This window comes from Rhinatrema bivittatum, unplaced genomic scaffold, assembly GCF_901001135.1.
Source record: "Rhinatrema bivittatum unplaced genomic scaffold, aRhiBiv1.1, whole genome shotgun sequence".
Lineage (NCBI taxonomy): Eukaryota > Metazoa > Chordata > Amphibia > Gymnophiona > Rhinatrematidae > Rhinatrema > Rhinatrema bivittatum.
In genome coordinates this window covers 77,296-97,383 of record NW_021820751.1, presented here as the reverse complement: position 1 = coordinate 97,383, position 20,088 = coordinate 77,296, and the positions used below count along the sequence as shown (strand labels likewise).

The 20,088-nt window shown below is 44.6% G+C and overlaps 1 protein-coding gene across 1 annotated transcript in view; it reads left to right on the top strand.

The window, feature by feature from the left end:
• LOC115082080 (vomeronasal type-2 receptor 26-like) overlaps nt 1-20,088 on the top strand; it is a 75,487-nt gene that overhangs the window by 13,533 nt on the left and 41,866 nt on the right. Inside the window, exon 2 of the mRNA XM_029586345.1 lies at nt 5,098-5,389. Coding sequence (XP_029442205.1) covers nt 5,098-5,389 — 292 coding nt within the window. The remainder of the gene's footprint in view (nt 1-5,097; nt 5,390-20,088) is intronic.

Genomic DNA, 20,088 nt, shown 5'->3' with positions numbered 1-20,088 from the left:
TGCCCACCTCATGATGATCAGCAACACAGTGTTGGTCAATGAACAGTCCTCCGACCGTTCCAAGCCCTTTCGGACCTGCCACTGGGTAACGGCAAAAGGCGGCAGGCTGGACAGAAGATGAGGGCAGACGAAGATCTTAAAACGTAGAAGGCACCAAAACAAGGCACTGAAGACGAAGACTCTGGGACAAAGTACTGTAGACGTAGACTCTGGAACCAGGTGCTGTAGATGTAGACTCTGAAACGAGGTACTGTAGACAAAGGCTTGGGTCAGGACGATGACTAGGGAGGATTAGACATTGGCACTGTCCCTCAGGGTGCCCTACACAGCCAGTACCACTGATCTGGTCATGGACCACCCTGTCCTACATACACGGGAGCAGGGCCAGCGCAGGAAGGGTACGAGGTACTGAAGAATCAGGAACAAGGTACTGCACACCGGCAGTCAGAAGCAGGGTACTGCACACTGGCAGTCAGGAGCAGGATACTGAGCACCAGCAGTCAGGAACAACAGGGCTGGAACATCAGGATCAGGAACAAACATCAGGAACAAGCAGACACAGGACATGGAGCCATCAATAAAAGAAACCAGAGGAAACCTGGATCAGCACAGGAGAACCTGGACAAGCGTGGCATCCGATCCGAAGGCAAACAGGAACTAAAGTAAAGATCCTTTTATAATGCTATAAGCAGGCAACTCCCTGGGAGGAGTCCAGATGGGCTGCCCCTTGCTGGCTCTATAAGAATGGAGAGAAGTCACGGGCCTGCCCCTAGGGAGAAGGGCATGGCCCAAACCAGAATGTCCAGGCTGCAGTGGAGCAGGCCTCGAGTAGGCCCTGAACAACACCGAAGGCCTCCCAGGGCATGGAGCAGGATCCAGACAATTGCTCAGGCGAGGCCCTGGCTTCGGAGCGGCCTCCAGAGAAAGGTAAGAGGCCTCCTGTGGCACAACTACAGGAGGAATCGTAACATGCAGTCTTTTTGATGGATTATAAACTGTTTAACTAACCCCTTAAGAAGCTGGCTTACAGTAAAAAAAAGCTGGCTTACAGTAAAAATTCCCCTCATACAAAAAAATAAAAAACCCTGGTACACTAACGACCTCCAAAACCTGAAACAAGACCTCCGCTCAAAAGAACGCCTGTGGCGCCGACATCCTACTCCCCAACACAAAGCAGTGTATAAACAGTCACTACACAGCTACAGGCAAGCCACCATCACTGCCAAAAGGGACTTCCACGCATCAAAAATTCATGACCTACAATTCAACGCCAATGCCCTATTTTCCTACGTCACTAACCTCACTAAGACCCCTCACCCCACCTCTGTGGAAAAAAATTCCAAAGAAAGATGCGAGGAACTTGCAAAATACTTCCAGCATAAAATATCCAGCATACTCGTACGCTTCCCACATAACCCAACTTCTATCTCCCCCCTCCCAAACCACATTAGCACCAGTATCAAATCCTTCGACCCAACCTCCACACTAGAGATTGAGACCATCCTTAAAAAAATGAAACCAGCCACACATTTCCTAGACGCAATCCCCTCCAAAACCCTCCTTTCCATACCCAGTACCATTGCCAAACCCCTAGCTAATATCATTAACTGCTCCCTCTCCTATGGCAAAGTCCCAGATCCCCTCAAACTTGCCGTTGTGAAACCCCTCCTAAAAAAACCCTCCCTGGACCCCTCCGACCCTGCTAGCTATCGGCCCATTTCCAACCTTCCCTTCCTTGCAAAAGTCCTCGAGAAAGTAGTCAACACCCAGCTATCCGAGTACCTCGAGGATCACAATCTCATGCACCCATCACAATTTGGTTTCCGGAAAGGCCGTAATACTGAGAATCTCCTTATAGCCATTACTGATACCATACTCATTGGATTAGACCAAGGTAAATCTTTCCTACTGGCCCTACTGGATATATCTGCAGCCTTCGACACTGTCAACCATCAAATCCTGATCACACGCTTGACAGAGATAGGCATTGCCGACACAGCACTAGACTGGCTCACCTCCTACCTCACGAACAGAGAATACCTTATAAAACTGGATAATTTTGAATCCTGTCACGTTCCCCTCAGACAAGGCGTACCCCAGGGATCTTCCCTATCCTCTACCCTTTTCAATATATACCTCCTCCCCCTCTGCCACCTACTCTCAAGCCTAGGTCTGGACTTCTTCCTATACGCTGACGATGTCCAAATACTCATACCCATTCAGAAAACACTCAATGAAACCATCCTTTTCTGGGAATCCTGCCTTGCCTCCATCAACTCCCAACTAACCAACCTCCACCTTGCCCTTAACGCAACTAAGACCGAACTTCTCTATATATCTAAAGAACCCGAACAAGACTCCTCCTCCACGCCACTGCCCCCTAACATCTCCCCTACTCTGCCCCCCTCCGTTAGAGACTTGGGAGTCACACTTGACCAACACCTCAACTTCAAACCTCACATCAAATCCCTCCTTAAATCAGGCTTCTACAAACTCCAGATCCTTAAAAAGCTCAAGCCTTTACTCCACACTCAAGACTTCAGATTAGTCCTACAGTCCACAATCTTCTCCAAAGTGGACTACTGCAACACCCTGCTACTAGGCCTCCCTTTCTCCACTATCAAGCCACTACAAACCCTTCAGAACGCCATGGCTCGTATACTCACCAACACACGCAAAAGAGATCACATTACACCCATCCTAATAGACCTACACTGGCTGCCCATCCAATTCCGCTCACAATACAAAACCCTAACCATTCTTCACAAATCCCTCTATAAAGACAACTCCTCCTGGCTCAAGGAAATGCCCCACTTCCACCTCTCAACCCGCCACACCAGATCCACCTCCACAGGCACCCTCCACACACCCCCCCTCAAAACAGCCCGCCTCTCCACCACCAGAGAAAGAGCATTCACCATTGCAGGCCCTGCCCTCTGGAACTCCCTCCCCACACACCTCCGTCTTGAACCCTCACTACACAATTTCAAAAAAGGCATTAAAACCTGGCTCTTCAGGCAGGCCTACCCCGAAACCTACCCCTCGTAGCCAACCCCTGAATCCCCCCTCAGACATTACCTCCCACCCCCCCCCCTCAGCATCCCCCCCCACCCTTCCATACCTTTCCCTCACCCGTTTCCGCACCCTAGACACCCTCCTCCTCCATAAACTGTAAGACTGTGTAAACTGTAAGATTGTGAATTCATATCAAAATGTACAACCTGTTTTCAAATACTAAGCAAGTTACCCCTTAACTTGTCATAAATGCTGTAAATAAGTTACTTATATAACCTCTACGCCATACATGTTATAATTCTTCTTTGTTCGACCCCACATTAGTCACCGTGTGAGTAATGTTACGTTCCTTTTACCTTTTTCTCAGCTGCTATCCTCTCCTCCTTTCCTTTCCCCCCTCTCTCTCCCCCCCCCTTTTTTTCGCTCCTGCTCCAGCCCCCACACCCTGTTTATTGTAATTTCTCATCCTTTCTCAAGTTTTATTGTAAACCGGCGCGATGTGCTCGCACGAACACCGGTATATTAAAAGCTGTTAAATAAATAAAATAAATAAAAATAAAACAATGGCTGAGTTGGGCTTGGGGATTCTCTAATTAGACTGTTGGTCTTTGCTCCTTTCTAAAATCGCTATAAAAAAATACCAAAAAAGTTTTTCTTTGGACTCTAAGGGGGTCATTTATCAAAGTGCTATATGGCATTTTCGCATGCGTTAAGCACCTTAAACGCATGCAAACGCACCATAATGCATGGTGCAATGAAAATCAGAAAAAGGAGAGGAGTTTGGGGCCAAGTGGGCTGGCTTCACAAATTTGTAAATAGCATTTTTGGCTGTTGGAGACACAGCCTAGCTAGGAGAGAGAGAGAGAGAGACAGACAGACAAACTAGCTAGAATATCATTATACTAGGTAGGTATTTATACCTCTATATGAGGCCCCCCTAGTTACTTGAGGTGAGGTTTAGGTAGGAGGGTAGGGGTTAGGGGCCATTTTGACATTCAGAGTGAGACATATGAACAGATCAGTGCTCTCTTATGAAGATTTGATGATCTTCGGAGTGAGAAAACTCACCCAAAGATGAAATTTGTGCAATGTTCTCTCAACCTAGCTTGATGGACTCTTTACCTGGGTAACATAAAGCTAGGTTGAGAGAACATTGCACAAATATAATCTTTGGGTGAGTTTCCTCACTCCGAAGGTCATAAAATCTTCACAAGGGTTTTTTAAAATGAATTTTAAGACTTAAATTTCATGACTTATACATGAGTATATAGAGTATGGATGGATAGAGAAATAGAAAAACTGGAGTCTTGGGTTTAGCACCAAGCACATGTGGATAAGCTATTCATGTGGAGGTTGTGGAATGGTAGCTATACTATGAGAGAAGCAGGAACTGTGGAGAGGGGAGATAAGGAAGAAAGAAAGAGAGAAAGGAAAGAAATGTGCTGATCCTTAAAGTTGTATATTCTCACTTGTTATCAGATCAATTTTTCAGATGTTCTAAAGGACTCCATCCACTTCACTTAAGTCAAGAAATGTGCTGATCCTTAAAGTTGTAGAAACAAAGAGAATCGGTAGTTGGAAAAGCCCTTTATTTATTGATGCCCGACTCTGGCCGAGTTTCGCTCTCTTACATAGAGCTGCCTCAGGGGCAATCAATTAAGACAGGACTGATATCTTCAAGGCCAATGTCACAATAACATATATAAGCTCATCTAATACCTGTAGAGAGTACCAATTGTATTTTGTCTGCAGTCATCAATAGCAATCCAAACAAGGTCTGCAGTCAGCGCCGTCAAGCAACAAACATTTGCACATTGTGACATCGGGCATCAATAAATAAAGGGCTTTTCCAACTACCGATTCTCTTTGTTTCTACTGCTATACAGCCACCTGGATCAGCTTCTGCTTTGCTTTTTGGGTCGATCCTTAAAGTTGTACATTCTCACTTGTTATCAGATCAATTTGTAGATGTTCTAAAGGACCCCATCCACTTCACTTAAGTCAACAATTCATTTCCATGTTTTTAATTATCATTCAGTTGAGTGACAATTTTAAATTACCTGACATTTAGTGTCATTACAGTTTTCTTCCAGTAAACTACTACAACTTCCTGGCCTTTGTTTCTGCAGTGGAGGAGATTGAGAACAATAAGGATCTCTTACCTGACCTGACACTGGGGTTCCACATTTACGAGCCTTATAACAATCCAGTATTTACGCTTTTTGCTGCCATGAATTCATTTTCTGGAATGGACAGCTTGATCCCTAACTACAGCTGTGAAACATCTGGTACACTGGCTGCTATAATAGAAGGACTTTCTTCAGAGGAATCAAGTCAGATTGCCAACATGTTCAGGATATACCACTACCCACAGGTGAGAGGGCTTCTCAATCTTACTTTACACCTCACTGCATAACGCATCCCTACAGAGCAGCATCTTTTATCAAAATGAAACCAAATTATTATTTAGAGACACTAAAACTTGACTAACTGTAGAAATCAAAATGATGATTTAGAGAAAACAGTTGGAAAAATAGAGAATAAATAACTATTCAGGTTATACTAATTCCAAACTACCTTAATATAAAAGAGCTTGAAACCAGTGCAAAATCTATCCTCAACATTTCAGATCTTTTTTTAGATATGACTGAGTCTGAATTTGTTTCAAGGAGTCAATCTGAATCCTGAGGTTTCAGTTAAAAGGAAGAGAATAAGAGTAAGTTTAAGTAATGAAAGAATCAAGGATTTGGAATAAACAGGGAGAAGAAAATGAGGGAGAGCTAGAGCTGCCAGGATCCACATCCACGCCATCAGGAGGGATATGATAGTCCTGCTGCCAGCACCAGTGCTCACGCCTGAATGGTACCTCCTATCTCTGCTTTAGTATACAGGGAATGAAGAGATCCAGGAAGGAACTGGATTTACAATGTGGATTGGGAGGCCTGCAGGAGAAGCTGATGCTTAGCTCTATCGATTGCAAGGTTTTGGGAAACATTTGTGTTGATATCCAGTTTTATGAATATGTGGAAGTCCTTGGTGTTTTAACATTGAGGATAAGGAGGGGGAGTTTTGTACATTGAGAATAGTACATAGGCATGGAGGGATGGAACAAGTTGGACCATTCTCTCTGGGCACAAGCATGGCTACCTACATATAAGCCATCTAGCCCGGTGTCTAGATTTGATTGTTTATGCTTGCTGATAGCTGACTCATAGTGAAAACATTAACACTACCAAGATGGCTTTCATCTTGTGACTTAACCACACCCCCAGTAATGCCCAGAATTTGAACAGTTACTGAAATTTTACCTCTTGAAATGAAGTATTCTGCATGGTGTTTGGAATTGCTTCTCAGGGTGATTCTGATGTAGTTGTAGACAAAGATTTTCTGAATAAAACTGGAAAGTTCAAAGAGTCCTTGAACACAACTGAGCATTCCACATGATCCATGCTAGGTAATGGTCCTTCCCTCTGATGACAGATGAGGCCCATGCTCCATAATGTAATAGGGGTGTGCATTCATTCCCTACAATTGGTAATCCGCAACGTATAGGGCCATATTCGTTGTATTCGTGGGGAAGCGAAACGTATGACGATTCCCCACAAATACAACAAATCTTAGCCGAATTATTCGGCCATCGAAAGGAGCCAATTTAAACAAACTCCTCACCCTTCTGACCCCCCCAAGACTTACCAAAACTCCTGGTGGTCTAGCGGGGGGTCCGGGAACCATCTCCTGCACTCACATCCTCAGCTGCCTGTATTCAAAATGGTGCCGATAGCCTTTGACCTACTATGTCACAGGGGCTACCGGTGCCATTGGTCAACCCCGTCACATGGTAGGAGCAATGGATGGCCGGCGCCATCTTGTGCTCCTACCATGTGACGGGGGCTGACCAATGGCACTGGTAGCCCCTGTGACATAGTAAGGGCAAAGGCTATCAGCGTCATTTTGATTACTGGCAGCCGACAGCCCGAGTGCAGGAGATCACTCCTGGACCCCCACAGGACCACCAGGGACTTTTGGAAAGTATGGGGGACCCTCCTCACCCCCACAACACTTGCCAAAATTCCAGCGGGGGTCCAGGAGCGACCTCCTGCACTCGGGCCGTTGGCTGCCAGTATTCAAAATGGCGCTGATAGCCTTTGCCCTTACTATGTCACAGGGGCTACCAGTACCATTGGTCAGCACCTGTCACATGGTAGGAGCACAAGATGGTGCCGGCCATCCATTGCTCCTACCATGTGACAGGGGCTGACCATGGCATTGGTAGCCCCTGTGACATAGTAGGTCAAAGGCTATCAGCGCCATTTTGAATACCAGCAGCCGAGGGTATGAGTGTAGGAGATGGCTCCCGGACCCCCTGCTGGACCACCAGGGAGTTTTGGTAAGTCTTGGGGGGGGGGGGGGTCAAGAGGGTGGGGGGTTGTAGTTAATTTAATTTTAGCCAGGAAATGAATAAGAATTAACGTATGCCGAATGCAACGTATCTGCCCCTTGATGAATACGAATCCCGAATGCAACGTATGGCGTCCCTCTGCATATCCCTATAATGTAATATGGGATATGCTCATTACTGAGCACTAGGGGTTTTCCCTTGATTTACAGTTTCCGCAGCCTCCTCAGCTCCAATATTTAATGCTCTTCTTCCAATATTTATGGCCTGCTCTGTCTGTCCCAAACTATAATTCCATGACATTTTTTTTAGGTCTGTTGTGGAGAAAAAGAGTTCTGGTTCCAACTTTGAAAAACATGGTCTCTGACTTCCCACAGTTCTCCCAGAGTCCTTGGTAGAGAATCCTAGTGGTTGGTTAGAACAGTGGGCTGTGAACCATGGAGGCAGTCTTCAGATGAGTCTTCTGTCACTGGCATTCCTTGTGACCTTCAGCAAGTCACTTAACCTTACTTTATCTAAGGTACAAACTTACAGGGTCATTCATCAAATCGCGTTAGAGCCCTAACATGTGATAAAAGGGGTCTAATACACTAAATGTGCAATCTTTATCACATTGCATGCTGGAATGCAAATATGATAATGAGTATGCACAACCAGAAAAATTATGCAAATGAGGGACTTCTATTGCATTTTGCGGTAAAATAATGCATAATAACACAGGATTTAACGTGGAGAATAACAACACCTTTATTTTTAGTGGAAGAGGAAAAAAAAGTTTTCATCGTGCCATAGTGGCCAATATCATGGATTGTGGCTATTATCACTGCTATTATTACACATGGCAAAAAAAAGGCCTTCTCTCAGACACATCTACACAGCCCTGCTGGCCCAATTACAACATCTTTTGTTATCTTCCCTTTCTTCCTAAAGCTACGGTTTTAGGGGAAAGAGTACTAGTAGTGGGACACTGGCTGCTCCAGGCTGCTCAATAACAAGAACAGCTACAACAACAGGCAAGGCAGGTTCAATTGTCTCCTAGGGAAGTACCGGCACAGAAGCCAGAGCCACAAGTCCCACTGGTGGAGTGCCCTGGCCCAAAGCAGGGCTTGCCATAGAGAAGGGCATAAAGGTGGCCCAGGAAGCACAGCTTTCTTTTCTTTATTATTTATTGAGTTATAACATTTAACAAAAATGATATAATCAGGAATTCCAGTAATTATAACAAATCAAACATTACATATTATTTTTAAACAGTTATCTAGCACACATCTAGGGGGAGTAGGAGACTTCCATCCAGCAGTGTGTCTACTATTTCTTTTACAACCTTAAACCTTAATTTAACTATTTTTGAGACTTATCCCTTAAAAAATGTTTCAAGTGTGAGGGATCTAGAAACACAAACTTATTGTTTTGATACGTTATCTGGCACATACAGGGAAATTTAAGGAAAAAACTAGCTCCTATATCTAGGGCTAGTTGTTTAAAAGAGAGAAAATGTTTCCTACATGCTTGGGTTGCATGGGAAACATTGGGAAAGACTTGTATCGTTTCCCCACAAAATGTAAGATCTTTATTTTGGAAATATTTTGAAAAGAACAAGTCTTTATCCTGTTTTAACGAAAAGGAAACTAACTGCGTTGCTCTAGTACAGTGGTTCTCAATCATTTTTTGGCATGGACACACCTGACAGATGGTTCTCACATGCGTGACACACTGAACATGTGACCATCACGGGACTAAATGTAAACATGCACTCTGCATCCACAGGAATCCCCTCAACCCCCAGCAATGAGTGCAGAGCAGATCTAGGGCATTACCCTGTACAACTCGCCATACAAAAAAGATATTCTGGTTCTTCTGATGACATCCCAGTAAAAGTAAAACAAACTCCTTTTACTACCAGGCACAATGTCTTCCTTATGAAAAGACAGTAATTTACCACTAATGCATATTCTATTGAGAAAACACAACAAATAAGATTGATACAAATGCCTACATGCTAGTAAAATACCTCATCTCAGTCACACACACAGAACCGACCTTCATCAAGTACAGAAAAAACACAAATTATAAATATGAAGACAGGGGCCTGATCCACTATAGAGAGTGGGAGAGAAGGAGCAGACACAGCAGCCCAGTGAGAGAAGGCGGAGAGAATTAAGAGATCTGCCGCACCTGTGAGCCTCTGCCTGTGACATCACTCGCCTGCGCCCGTGAGTTTAAAAGACTGCGGGACTGCGGTGGAAACCGGGGCCTGATCTGCTATAGAGAGTGGGAGAGAAGGAGCAGTCACAGCAGCCCAGTGAGAGAAGGCGGAGAGAATTAAGAAATCTGCCGCACCTGTGAGCCTCTGCCTGTGACATCACTCGCCTGCGCCCGTGAGTTTAAAAGACCGCGGGACTGCGGTGAAATGCAGCCGCCGGCGCGTCACCTAAGCCGCGTGCGCCCCTTTAGCTTTGATCGGCTTGATCGCTTTGAATCGCTGGAAGTTACTGGAATTGTATGGGGCGGAAAAGGAAGGCCAAAGTCATTACATCCTCCCCGGCTATATCCAGATCAGGGCCTATGGATGCTCACATCTACAAGATATTGCCACAAGAGGACAGTAGGAGAGATTTTTTGGAAGTCTCTCTGAGTCCTGGCACAAGGCCAACACCTCTTCAGCCCCCACCAGGAACATCAGGAGAAACCATCATAGGGACAGCAATAGTAAGTGATGTTGAACCTGTTTTTCAACCATTGAATATCTCAGGTTCCCCCTGTTCAGAGCTAATACAGCAAGGAGCAGGAGTGGATACCATAATACCCAGCATTGATAGCGCCAGGCTGCAGGCCGTAGATGCAACCAATGTGACTTTGGGGGATTTGTGGAGGATGATGATTAAACTGGATTCTAACGTTTCGCAGATGAATATCTCTCTTGGTGCATTAGTTAATAAAAATAAGATACTTATACAGGAGCAGGGAACACATTTAAATGATATAGAAACTTCTGTTCAGAATGTGAATATGGAAATTGAGAGTGTAAAAAAATTAGAAGTTTTGCATACAACTGATAATATTATTTTGCATTCCAATGTAGAAAATTTAGAAAATGTAATGCGTATAAAGAACTTGCGTATTGTAAATTTTCCATTTATAAGATTATTATCTCCATTCGAGATGTTTTCTAAATATGTAAAGGAAGTATTAGCGTGGAACGAGGTACCTGCAGTTTCCAAGATTTATTATTTTCCTTTCCAAAAGGGAGAAACCCCTGGGAGGGATGGGGTAGGGTCACCAGAAATTTCAAACTTTTTGGAGGAATCAGTGGATATGATAAATAAAAGAGCAACTATGTTTGTGTCATTTATATCAGAAAGAGATAAGGAGATTATTTTGGAAAGATTTTTAAGAAATAAGGACATATTATTTTGTGGGCATAAGGTTTTTATCTTTCCCGATGTCTCCAAACCGACTCAGGTTAGGAGAAGGCAATTTTTGGCCCTTAAAAAAAGAGCAATAGAACTTGGGGCAACTTTTTTTCTAAAGTACCCCAGTAAATGCTTTATAAATTATCAGGGGGAAAAATGTATTTTTTCACAACCATCACATTTAGAAAACTTTTTGAGAGATAAGAGTCACGTATGTTTAGAAAATGAAGTATCATCAATGTTAGCCCAATAAGATAGGTAGAATTGCTCTCCCAATTCTCTCTATTTTGTTTAATATATTATTATTATTAAATGAAGGGCCCCCACATTATCTGTTAATTACAGCAGTAGTTTTAGTATTTCCTTCTGCATTATTTGTTATTCCCTAGAGAATTAGTGTTCTGCTTCGGGGTGTGAACCCTTAGTCCAGCGAAGAACGTATGTCCGGTTGCTGGAAGGCGAGGTCTCGTCTGGAACTCTCTTCAGATGGAGGGACCGGAAATCTGGATGCAGGCGTCTACTGCAGGTCGTGGGGTCTAGATAGCTGACGCCTCCTGCCGGTCGTAGGATCTGATACGTCTCCGATGGATCGTGGAAGATAAAGCTGAGCTGGCGCCTCCAGCAGGTCATGAGATCCGAAATGTCTTGGATGAGTTGTGGAAGGTAAAGGTGAGCTGGCGCCTCCAGCAGGTCGTGAAGTCAGAAAAGAATAGTCCAGGCGAAATGGAGCCTGAGGAGCTGAGGTCAAAAACCAAGTATTCTTCACAGCCAGTCCAGGGGTCGAAATCCAGAGGGTACACCACAGCCAGTCCAGGGGTCGAGAGCCAGAGAGTATACCAGAGCCAGTCCAGGGGTCAAGAGCCAGAGAACAAACCGAAGTCAGTCAGGAATCGAGAACCAGAAGACAACCACAGCCAGACAGGAGTAAAAACGGAGGATCAGATGCAGGAACCAAATCAGGAACAAACCAGGAGCCCAGAAGAAGTCAAGGCAAGGTATGAGGTGCAGGCCTTGCCTTTAAATAGTTCCCACCAGCTGGCACACCAGGGGAGAGCCAATCCCGGCGCAGGAAAGACTCCTGCAGCGAATTCCCTGCTGCCACGTCGTCCCTGGAGGGGGCGGAGCCAGCGACCCGGAAGGGAGATGACGCCACGGCCATGTTGTGCGGCGCGAACTGCGGCCCCGAGCCCTCGACCCAGCACCTCATCATCAGAAACACGGCGGTGTGCCGCGCAGGTAAGGAGCTTGCCGCCACCGCGATTCATAACAATTAGGGCTGCTATAATAATTTTCCTATATTGTGTATAAATAAATGTGATTTTATTTTGTAATGACATTTAAAATCAATAAAGAATAAATTATAAAAAATAAATAAATAAATAAATAAATAAATAAATATGGAGACAGAAACTGGAATGGAAAACCAAAAAAGCCACTCTGAATTCTGTGCAAACCTGGAGAAATGGAAAGAGAAACATAGCACCTAACAGACTCTCAGGATTTGCAATAATGCACACAAACTAACCCGCACAAAGTTACTCCTGTACTATGGAACACACTAAAACAGATGTACCTACAAATGTTGGTAAAAAAAAAAATCCATCTAAGAAATACAACTATTAAACCAGGCCCTAAACACTGATACATTTCCTTTTGGGAAAACAGAATAAGCCAAGCTACTATAGAGCCCCACACAGAAATAATTGTAAAACTATACTAAAAATGTTACAAAACAGCTGCTGAACAGAATAATATCCAACAATTAAAAACTCAAAAAAATTATTTAAACAAGTCCAAATATCAATAAAATATTTCAAAACAGCAGACATCGCATAATACCCAATAATTAAAATGGCAGTCAATCAAGAAAAATAAATTTAAAAAGCCACCTTTACTCACCCTCTCCAGCAACTCTCCTACTCCTTTCCCTTCCAGGCCAATAGCACATACCAGAAACAGCAAGGGCTGCTGAAGCTCTGTCCTCACAGTCTTCTTCCTTAGCACCCACAACCAGTTACTCACTCACACCCCCAATTAGACCCCATGACCAGACTCGGTCTCTCTCACACCAGTCATCTTCCTTACCAGTCTCTCTCTCACATATGCACACTAGTCATCTTCCTGACCAGTCTCTCTCTCAATCACACTCATGGTCTCTTTTATATGCAAGCTCTCAATCACACACAAATGCTCTCGCACCCATTCACATCAGCTCTCACCCAGGCACTCATGCACACACAGACACACCAGCTCTCACCCAGGCACTCATGTACACACAGACACATCAGCTCTCACCCAGGCACTCATGCACACACAGACACACCAGCTCTCACCCAGGCACTCATGCACACACAGACACATCATCTCTCACCCAGGCACTCATTCACACTCAGACACACCCGCTCTCACCAAAAACATATTCTTTCTTCACTGCAGGGATGGGCTTCAGTTCCGCCGTGGCTTTACTCCGGCAGGCCTTCTTTTTGCACCACAGGATGGGCTCCCGTGGTGGCCTCGGTTGGGCTCCGATTTCCTCTTCACCACCACAAGCTGTAGCAGCCTTGCTTCGTCAGGGTCGGGTTTCCTCTTCACCACCATGGGGATGGGCTCCCATGGTGGCCTCGGCCGGGGTCAGGTTTCCTCTTCGCCGCCACGGGAATGGACTCCCATGGTGGCCTTGCTTTGTCGGGGTCGGATTTCCTCTTCACCACCATGGGAATGGGCTCCCATGGCGGCCTTGCTTCATAGGAGTTCAACACTTCTATTCCTCCCACCCCACTCCCGGGCATTCTGATACCTGCCTCACCAGCCAATCAAAGGCTTCCTCCCTTTTCCTACTCCCACTGGTAGGTAGAAGAGAGGAGGTTTCCGATTGGCCTGCGTGGGGGCAGGCAGAATGAAGGAAGCTTCCCATTGGGCAAAGGGGGTAGGAAGAAAGAAGGCTTCCAATTGGCCCGAGGGGGCTGGAAAAAGGGAGAAGGGAAGTGCAACGGGCAGTGGGACACAGGGAGATGTGATACACCTGCCAGTGTTTGGCGACACACTAGTGTGTCACGACACACTGGTTGAGAAGTGCTGCTCTAGGAGATATATTATCCATGGAGTCTTCTAAAAAAAAGTGGAGACCTCAGGACTTTCCAATATATCAATGCCACCCTCTTGTACTTGGAGCGTTCTTTTTTTTTTTGGCAGGTAATACATTTTTGATATGATTGGGATTTTCTCTACTTCAAAAGACATTATTTCAACAACATATTTTTTTTTTAATTCGATAGCCAACAATTGTTGCACTAGAGGTGGACCCTTGGCCTGGTGCAGGATTGGCACGGCCCTCTGGTCGGACCCAGAGAGTGCTTGCCACCAGAAGGCAGAGCACAGGAAGATACAGAGGCTATATGGAGCTTCGTCAGTAGCAACCCGGGGTTTCTGCAGGTTGAGCCCTTGGGTATTCAGGCTGCCTGGTCTTAGGTGGGCCTCACAGGGTCTCCTGGAGAGGAAGCACAGGGGACTGCCCACCACAAACAAGGGTGCACAGTCAATGTCCAAGTAGGAAGGTCCAGAAGTCACGGAAGGCCAGAAGAGAGTGTCCAAGTGGATAGTGAGGATCAAGGCCAGAGTATCAGTCCAGAAAGATCAGCTAAAGCAAGGGTCAGTACCAGTGATCAGTCTGGGCATAGTCAGGTCAGGCAAAGATCAGGTTCCAGGCAGTGATCAGACATGGTCAATGGACAGGCAGAGGTCGGTTCCAGGCAGTGGTCAGACATGGTCAATTGGCAGGCAGAGGTCGGTTCCAGGCAGCATTCAGATATGGTCAGAAACAGGCAATGATCAGTACTGTGAGATCAGTCTGGAGGGTACTACCAGGGAACAGAGAGATGCTGGAACAGGAGATACTGGCACAAGGAATGCTGGAACAGGAGACACTGGAACAAGAGACACTGGAACAAGGCAAACTTAGAACACCTAGTGTTTGACCCGATTGCCAAGGCGAGGGACAGGAAGCAGAGCCTCGCCTTATATATCTGGCCTGAGTGACGTCACCGAGAGGTACCCCACGGGTTTTCCTGCTGTTGGCCCTTTAAAGGGCTGAACGTCGGCCGCCCACATGCCTAGGGGTGGGGCCGAGGACGCGGAGCCCAGACGGGAGTACCGCTGTGAGGCCTGCATGGGAGATGGTGAGTGGGGGAGCTGGGGACACCGTGAACTGGCTGCAGTTGTGGAGGAGGAGTGCCCGGAGCTGGTGGAAGTAGTAGCGAGGTAAGCAGGGCCAGTCGCTGTGCAAACGTGACCACGATGCGCAACAACAATAGTCTTGAAATTGTGAAATTCAATAATCGTAGATTAAATTATCTTAATTCACTCTCTAATAATTCTATCTGATTATGCAACATTAAATGATCTTTAATAAAAGATATATTAGTGGCCTATAAAGTATTTACCTGTGGGTTCAATATTGGAACAACTTGTTCTACCTTATTGGCCCTAAATTCTAAATCCTCAAAAAATATGTACCTGAGATAAAGATCTAGACAATTTGTTATCAATTTTTGCTGATAACCTCCATACATCCAATAACAATACATTCTCTGGTTCCACATTATTCTCCTCACCTTCATTTACTAATTCAGAGATTATCGAAGGACATGGGATCATGCAATTACTCACGGTTGATCTCAAATTTATATTCCCTTCTGCTGCATTCCCACTTCCATCTAGGATTGGGATAGCTAAAGCAGGAGGGTTTATAACAGCTTTAGCCACATCAATACCTTCTATTATCGGTTGTAAGGGGGGTTCTGTGGACATGGAACTTCCCTTCTAAATCATCCCTTACATTGGAGTCACCCATATGTATTATATGGGAGTCCATGGGTCCAAATCTCCTTGATGAAGGGGTTATTGGAGAGGAAGTCCAAGTTTTAGATTTTCGTTTCCTTCCCATAATTTTACCCAAGGGTGTGCAGCTTTGGCTGGACGCCGGCGGCTGCGCGCCACAGGGCCCTTAGTTTTATGCTGTCCCATGGCACCTGTTGATGACATCACTGGGGTGCCACCCTCAGCCCGGACCTCCCCTCTCCTCAGCCAGGAATAAGTTACTTTTTCTTTCTCAGTGCTCCCAAAAGCAAAAACTGGTCTTGAGTATTCCCAATACACTGGCTTCACTCTCCTCTCCTCAGTCAGCACGCCGCAGAGCCCTTAGTTTTATGCTGTCCCAAGGCACCTGTTGATGTCACTGGGAGGCAGCCCTCTCAGCCCAGACCTCCCCTCTCCTCAGCCAGGAGTAAGTTCTTTTTTCTTTCTCAGTGCTCCCAAAAGCAAAAACTGGTCTTCAGTGTTCCCAGCATGCTAGCTTCACTCTCCTCTCCTCCGAAAGCACATCTTTCATCCATGAACCACAGTGCTGGGTATTCCAGAGAAACATGAGGTTATCAGGTATCACCTTAACTTTCAGGCTATCATGGATATGTATCAAGAATTCAGAGAGGATATTGATCCAGTCATAGAAAGTTTCCATGCTATACCGGGCTCTGCACTGTTATGCATCCTGCATTTGGTAGCATCTGGTTCCTTCCAAGTAACAGTTGGAATAATCAAGGGATTTTACCAAACCTCTTTTTCCCACTGTCTGGCCAGGTCATAACAGCAAAAATCATTGCATAAGATTCCCTCCAAAAGTCAGGACTTGCTAGATTTGAAGAGAGGGTTTTATGCTTTTTCCAACTTTCCTAAAGTTCTTGGAGCTATAGACTGCACATCATCCCATCCCATGGCAGGGAGGAGATCTACTGCAACAGAAGGCTCTTCCACTCCATCAATGTGTAAGTGGTCTGTGATGCTCAACTGTGCATCCTCGACATGGTCGCCAGGTACCACGAGAGCTGTGCACGATTTCTTTATACTTAGGCAATCTGACCTGTTGAACATTTTGAAGACAGCCTCCTAAGTGACGTTTGGTTTGTAGGTAAGAGAAATGCTTCCTTCTTTACTCCCTCTATGTCTATGTATGTACAGCATATGCCACTGCCACTGGGAGGCTGTCGTGGATGTGACTGCATCAGTTATATAACAATTGGCTTGTGCAGTTAGGTGAACACACCATAGTGCTGAGCCTGGCTTTCTCTCTCCTTGCCAGAGATGCATGCGAATGTTGGGTGCTCAAACAATAGACTTGATGCAAAGCTCTGTGTGTGACCAAGCAATACAGACTTTCTACTTGTTAATTTTAAGCAAGTGGCTGCTTAATTCCTCTCTCTCTTGGAGATGTTGAAATGTCACTTGTCAACCAAAACTGTTTTGTGACAACAGTACAGGGACTACCAGGTCAGGTGTGCACTGTTACTAATCTGTCAGCCAGGATGCCATCCGGAGTTTGTCTTGACTATCATGGGGGTACATGAGTTCTACAGAAGCTAGGGGCTGTGAATTTTGTCCCAATCCTAGTCACTGTGTCATGTCAGACAAAAGTGTATTTTTTGAGAACATACTGAGGTTGATGTCTTTCTGCAATGACATGTGTAGCAGCTCTGATGTACAGCTTCAGCGTTGGAGGAATGTGAGAAACGTATAGTAACAGCTTGGTTGTGAGTAGCATGGACATATGGGCATCTGCATATTATAAAATCTCATGGCCGTGCACACATGCGCACTAGATTTTAAAATCTGTGCACATATGTATGGGCAGCATGCACAGGGGGGCCACATTTTGGAATATTATGCATGGTGACACAATATGGCCTCTCCAAATTCCCTCCCAGTCTGCTCCAATTAAGTAGCAGACTGGGAAGGAACTTCTTTACTCCCCTGCTTATTCTTCTTTCCCTTCCCCTCTCCACCCTGACACCTAACCCCTACCTAGCTACCTGAATTTTTTTTTATTTTTCTACTTACTGCTCCTTTTGAGCAAAAGTAGTTTCCAGGTGCCAGCCAGCTGCCGGTATGTGCTTCCCCGGGACAGCAACTATTGGACTTTGAAAATTCATTCTTTTGTGTACAAACTGCACTTTTCGTTTTCAATTCAGGAAGATCTGACATGGCATAAGAAAGTGTTATTGCCTTTATATACTGTCAAAGTAAAAGGCAGCATAGATTTAGGCTTTGGAAATAACTTTTTAAGGCACATGTTAAGGTAGAGCTTAGCTTCTAGTGTATAACTTCATGCTGGGAGTTGGCAGCATTATCACAAAGTCACAGTGGTGTAAGTGATGCAGTCATTATCTCTTTGCTGCAGAAGATTCTGGATATGGCTTCTCATGCCCATTGCTATTCCCAACATGCTGGTGAAGATGAGATACAATGATGGCCTTATGTTCTACCAGCTGTGTCATAGAATGCACCTTCGATGTTCTCAAAAGTAGATTTCACTGTTTTGACAAGACAGGGAGAGCTTTAAACTATGCCCTGCCCACAGTCGCTGAGATCATGCTGCTCTGCTGTATATTCTATAATTTGGCTCTACAGGATGGTATCCCAGTAGATGTCATTCCAGATCTATCTGAATTTCCTCCATGTTTCACCGCAGAAGCCAGTGAAATCACTTGGACTGTCAGCCAGAATCAGTAGAAAAGCCTCATACAACACTACTATGCCTGTTAGTCCTCATCTACTACTTCTCCTTCCATGGAAGACAGCTCAGTAAAGTGGTTTGAATTGGCTCATCTCTATATTTCTTTTACTCACAGGTTCTCTGACTGGGTCAGTGTGTAACTGAAACCACTTAGGCCTAGTTTGGCAATATCATGATAATAGAGCAATAGGTGTAATAGACAGTGTAGACACACTAGACACTAAATAAACCTAACACCAAAGAAATGTGGGAGGCCTATCATTGTGATAGTCTATCTCAAAGAGTCACATCTCACCATAGTGTTCATACAGGACTGCCAACATAGTGTACATTGATTGCCGTAGCTTGCACCTTCTTGCTTGTCTCAGCTATGCCTTTGATTCTGCTCTAGCCCTCACATGTGGGTGAAATAGTGGCATAGGCATGATGGAACCCCAGCAGGGTCTACGTATGGAGCCAAGTGCTCTATAAGTCATAGAAATATCTTATAGCTCAGCTGATTCAAGACACAGTCTGAAGCTAAAAGTTGACAGTTACAATCATCAATCACAGACTCAACATTTTACAGCCAGATTCCCTTGCTGACATCTGTGTATTTGAATATATACATATGTAGATTGGATGGGCCTGCAAAGATGCAGCTGTCAGCAGTGCCTCAGCTGTTATACCAACAACCCATTCAATAAAAAGTTGTTTTTAAGAACAAAGTAGTCCTGGATATGAAACCAGCAACCCATTCCATAAAAAAATTTGTTTAAGAAAAATTTAAAATATAAAAAAGTAAATTTACAATATAAATTTAATATTTACACAAACAATTTTTTTTTTTTGTTTAAACATTTTTATTGAAAGTTTTAACAATTAAGACAGCAGACAATACAGAAAAAATAAGAAAACCATAAACAACAATCAGAGAGGAATACATGCTCAGGGGAGTCATCCCCTATCATAGAACATAGAAGAGAAAAACAAATCAGATATCAGGGGCATGATCAACCCAACTGACACATTTGTAGTCATAAAAAGGAAATATCCATCTCCGATGAAAAAGAAAGGGAAAAGGAAATAATCAGATAAGAAAAGCAAAAATCAAATAAGAAAACAATACAAAGGAGAGAAACATAATGTGACTCGCCATGTGACGGATGAGGCAAGGAGAGATAACAATCATTTTATATATGAAAAAGAACATGAGGAAGAAGCCCATATTACAATGAATGCGACGCTACATAATCGTCAAGCGGCTTCCATACCTGACACCAAGAGGATAATCTATGAAATTTAATAGCCATGGCCTTTTCATATTTACTATACATGCAAACTGAATTCCACCAATAATGCTCGGAAAGCATATCACTCCTCTTCCAGTTCGCCATAACATTTTGTAACGCAACTGAGAGCAAAAAATCTAACAATTTACATCTGGGTAGGTTAAGTGTAAGAGACGGATCTGCCCCTTTTAGAATAATAATAGAATAGGTGTGAGGTTGGGAGATGTCCAGGATAAGGGAGATTACCTTCCATACTTTATCCCAAAATTGAAAAACAAAAGGGCAAAAATATAATGCATGGGATAGCGTACTGTTAGGCATTTGACAAGACCAGCAGTTTGCGGAGGATAGTAGGCCGGCCCTGAATAGCTTCCACGGGGTCCATGCAACCCGATGAAGAACAAAATAAGATGTCTGTGTGATACTGGA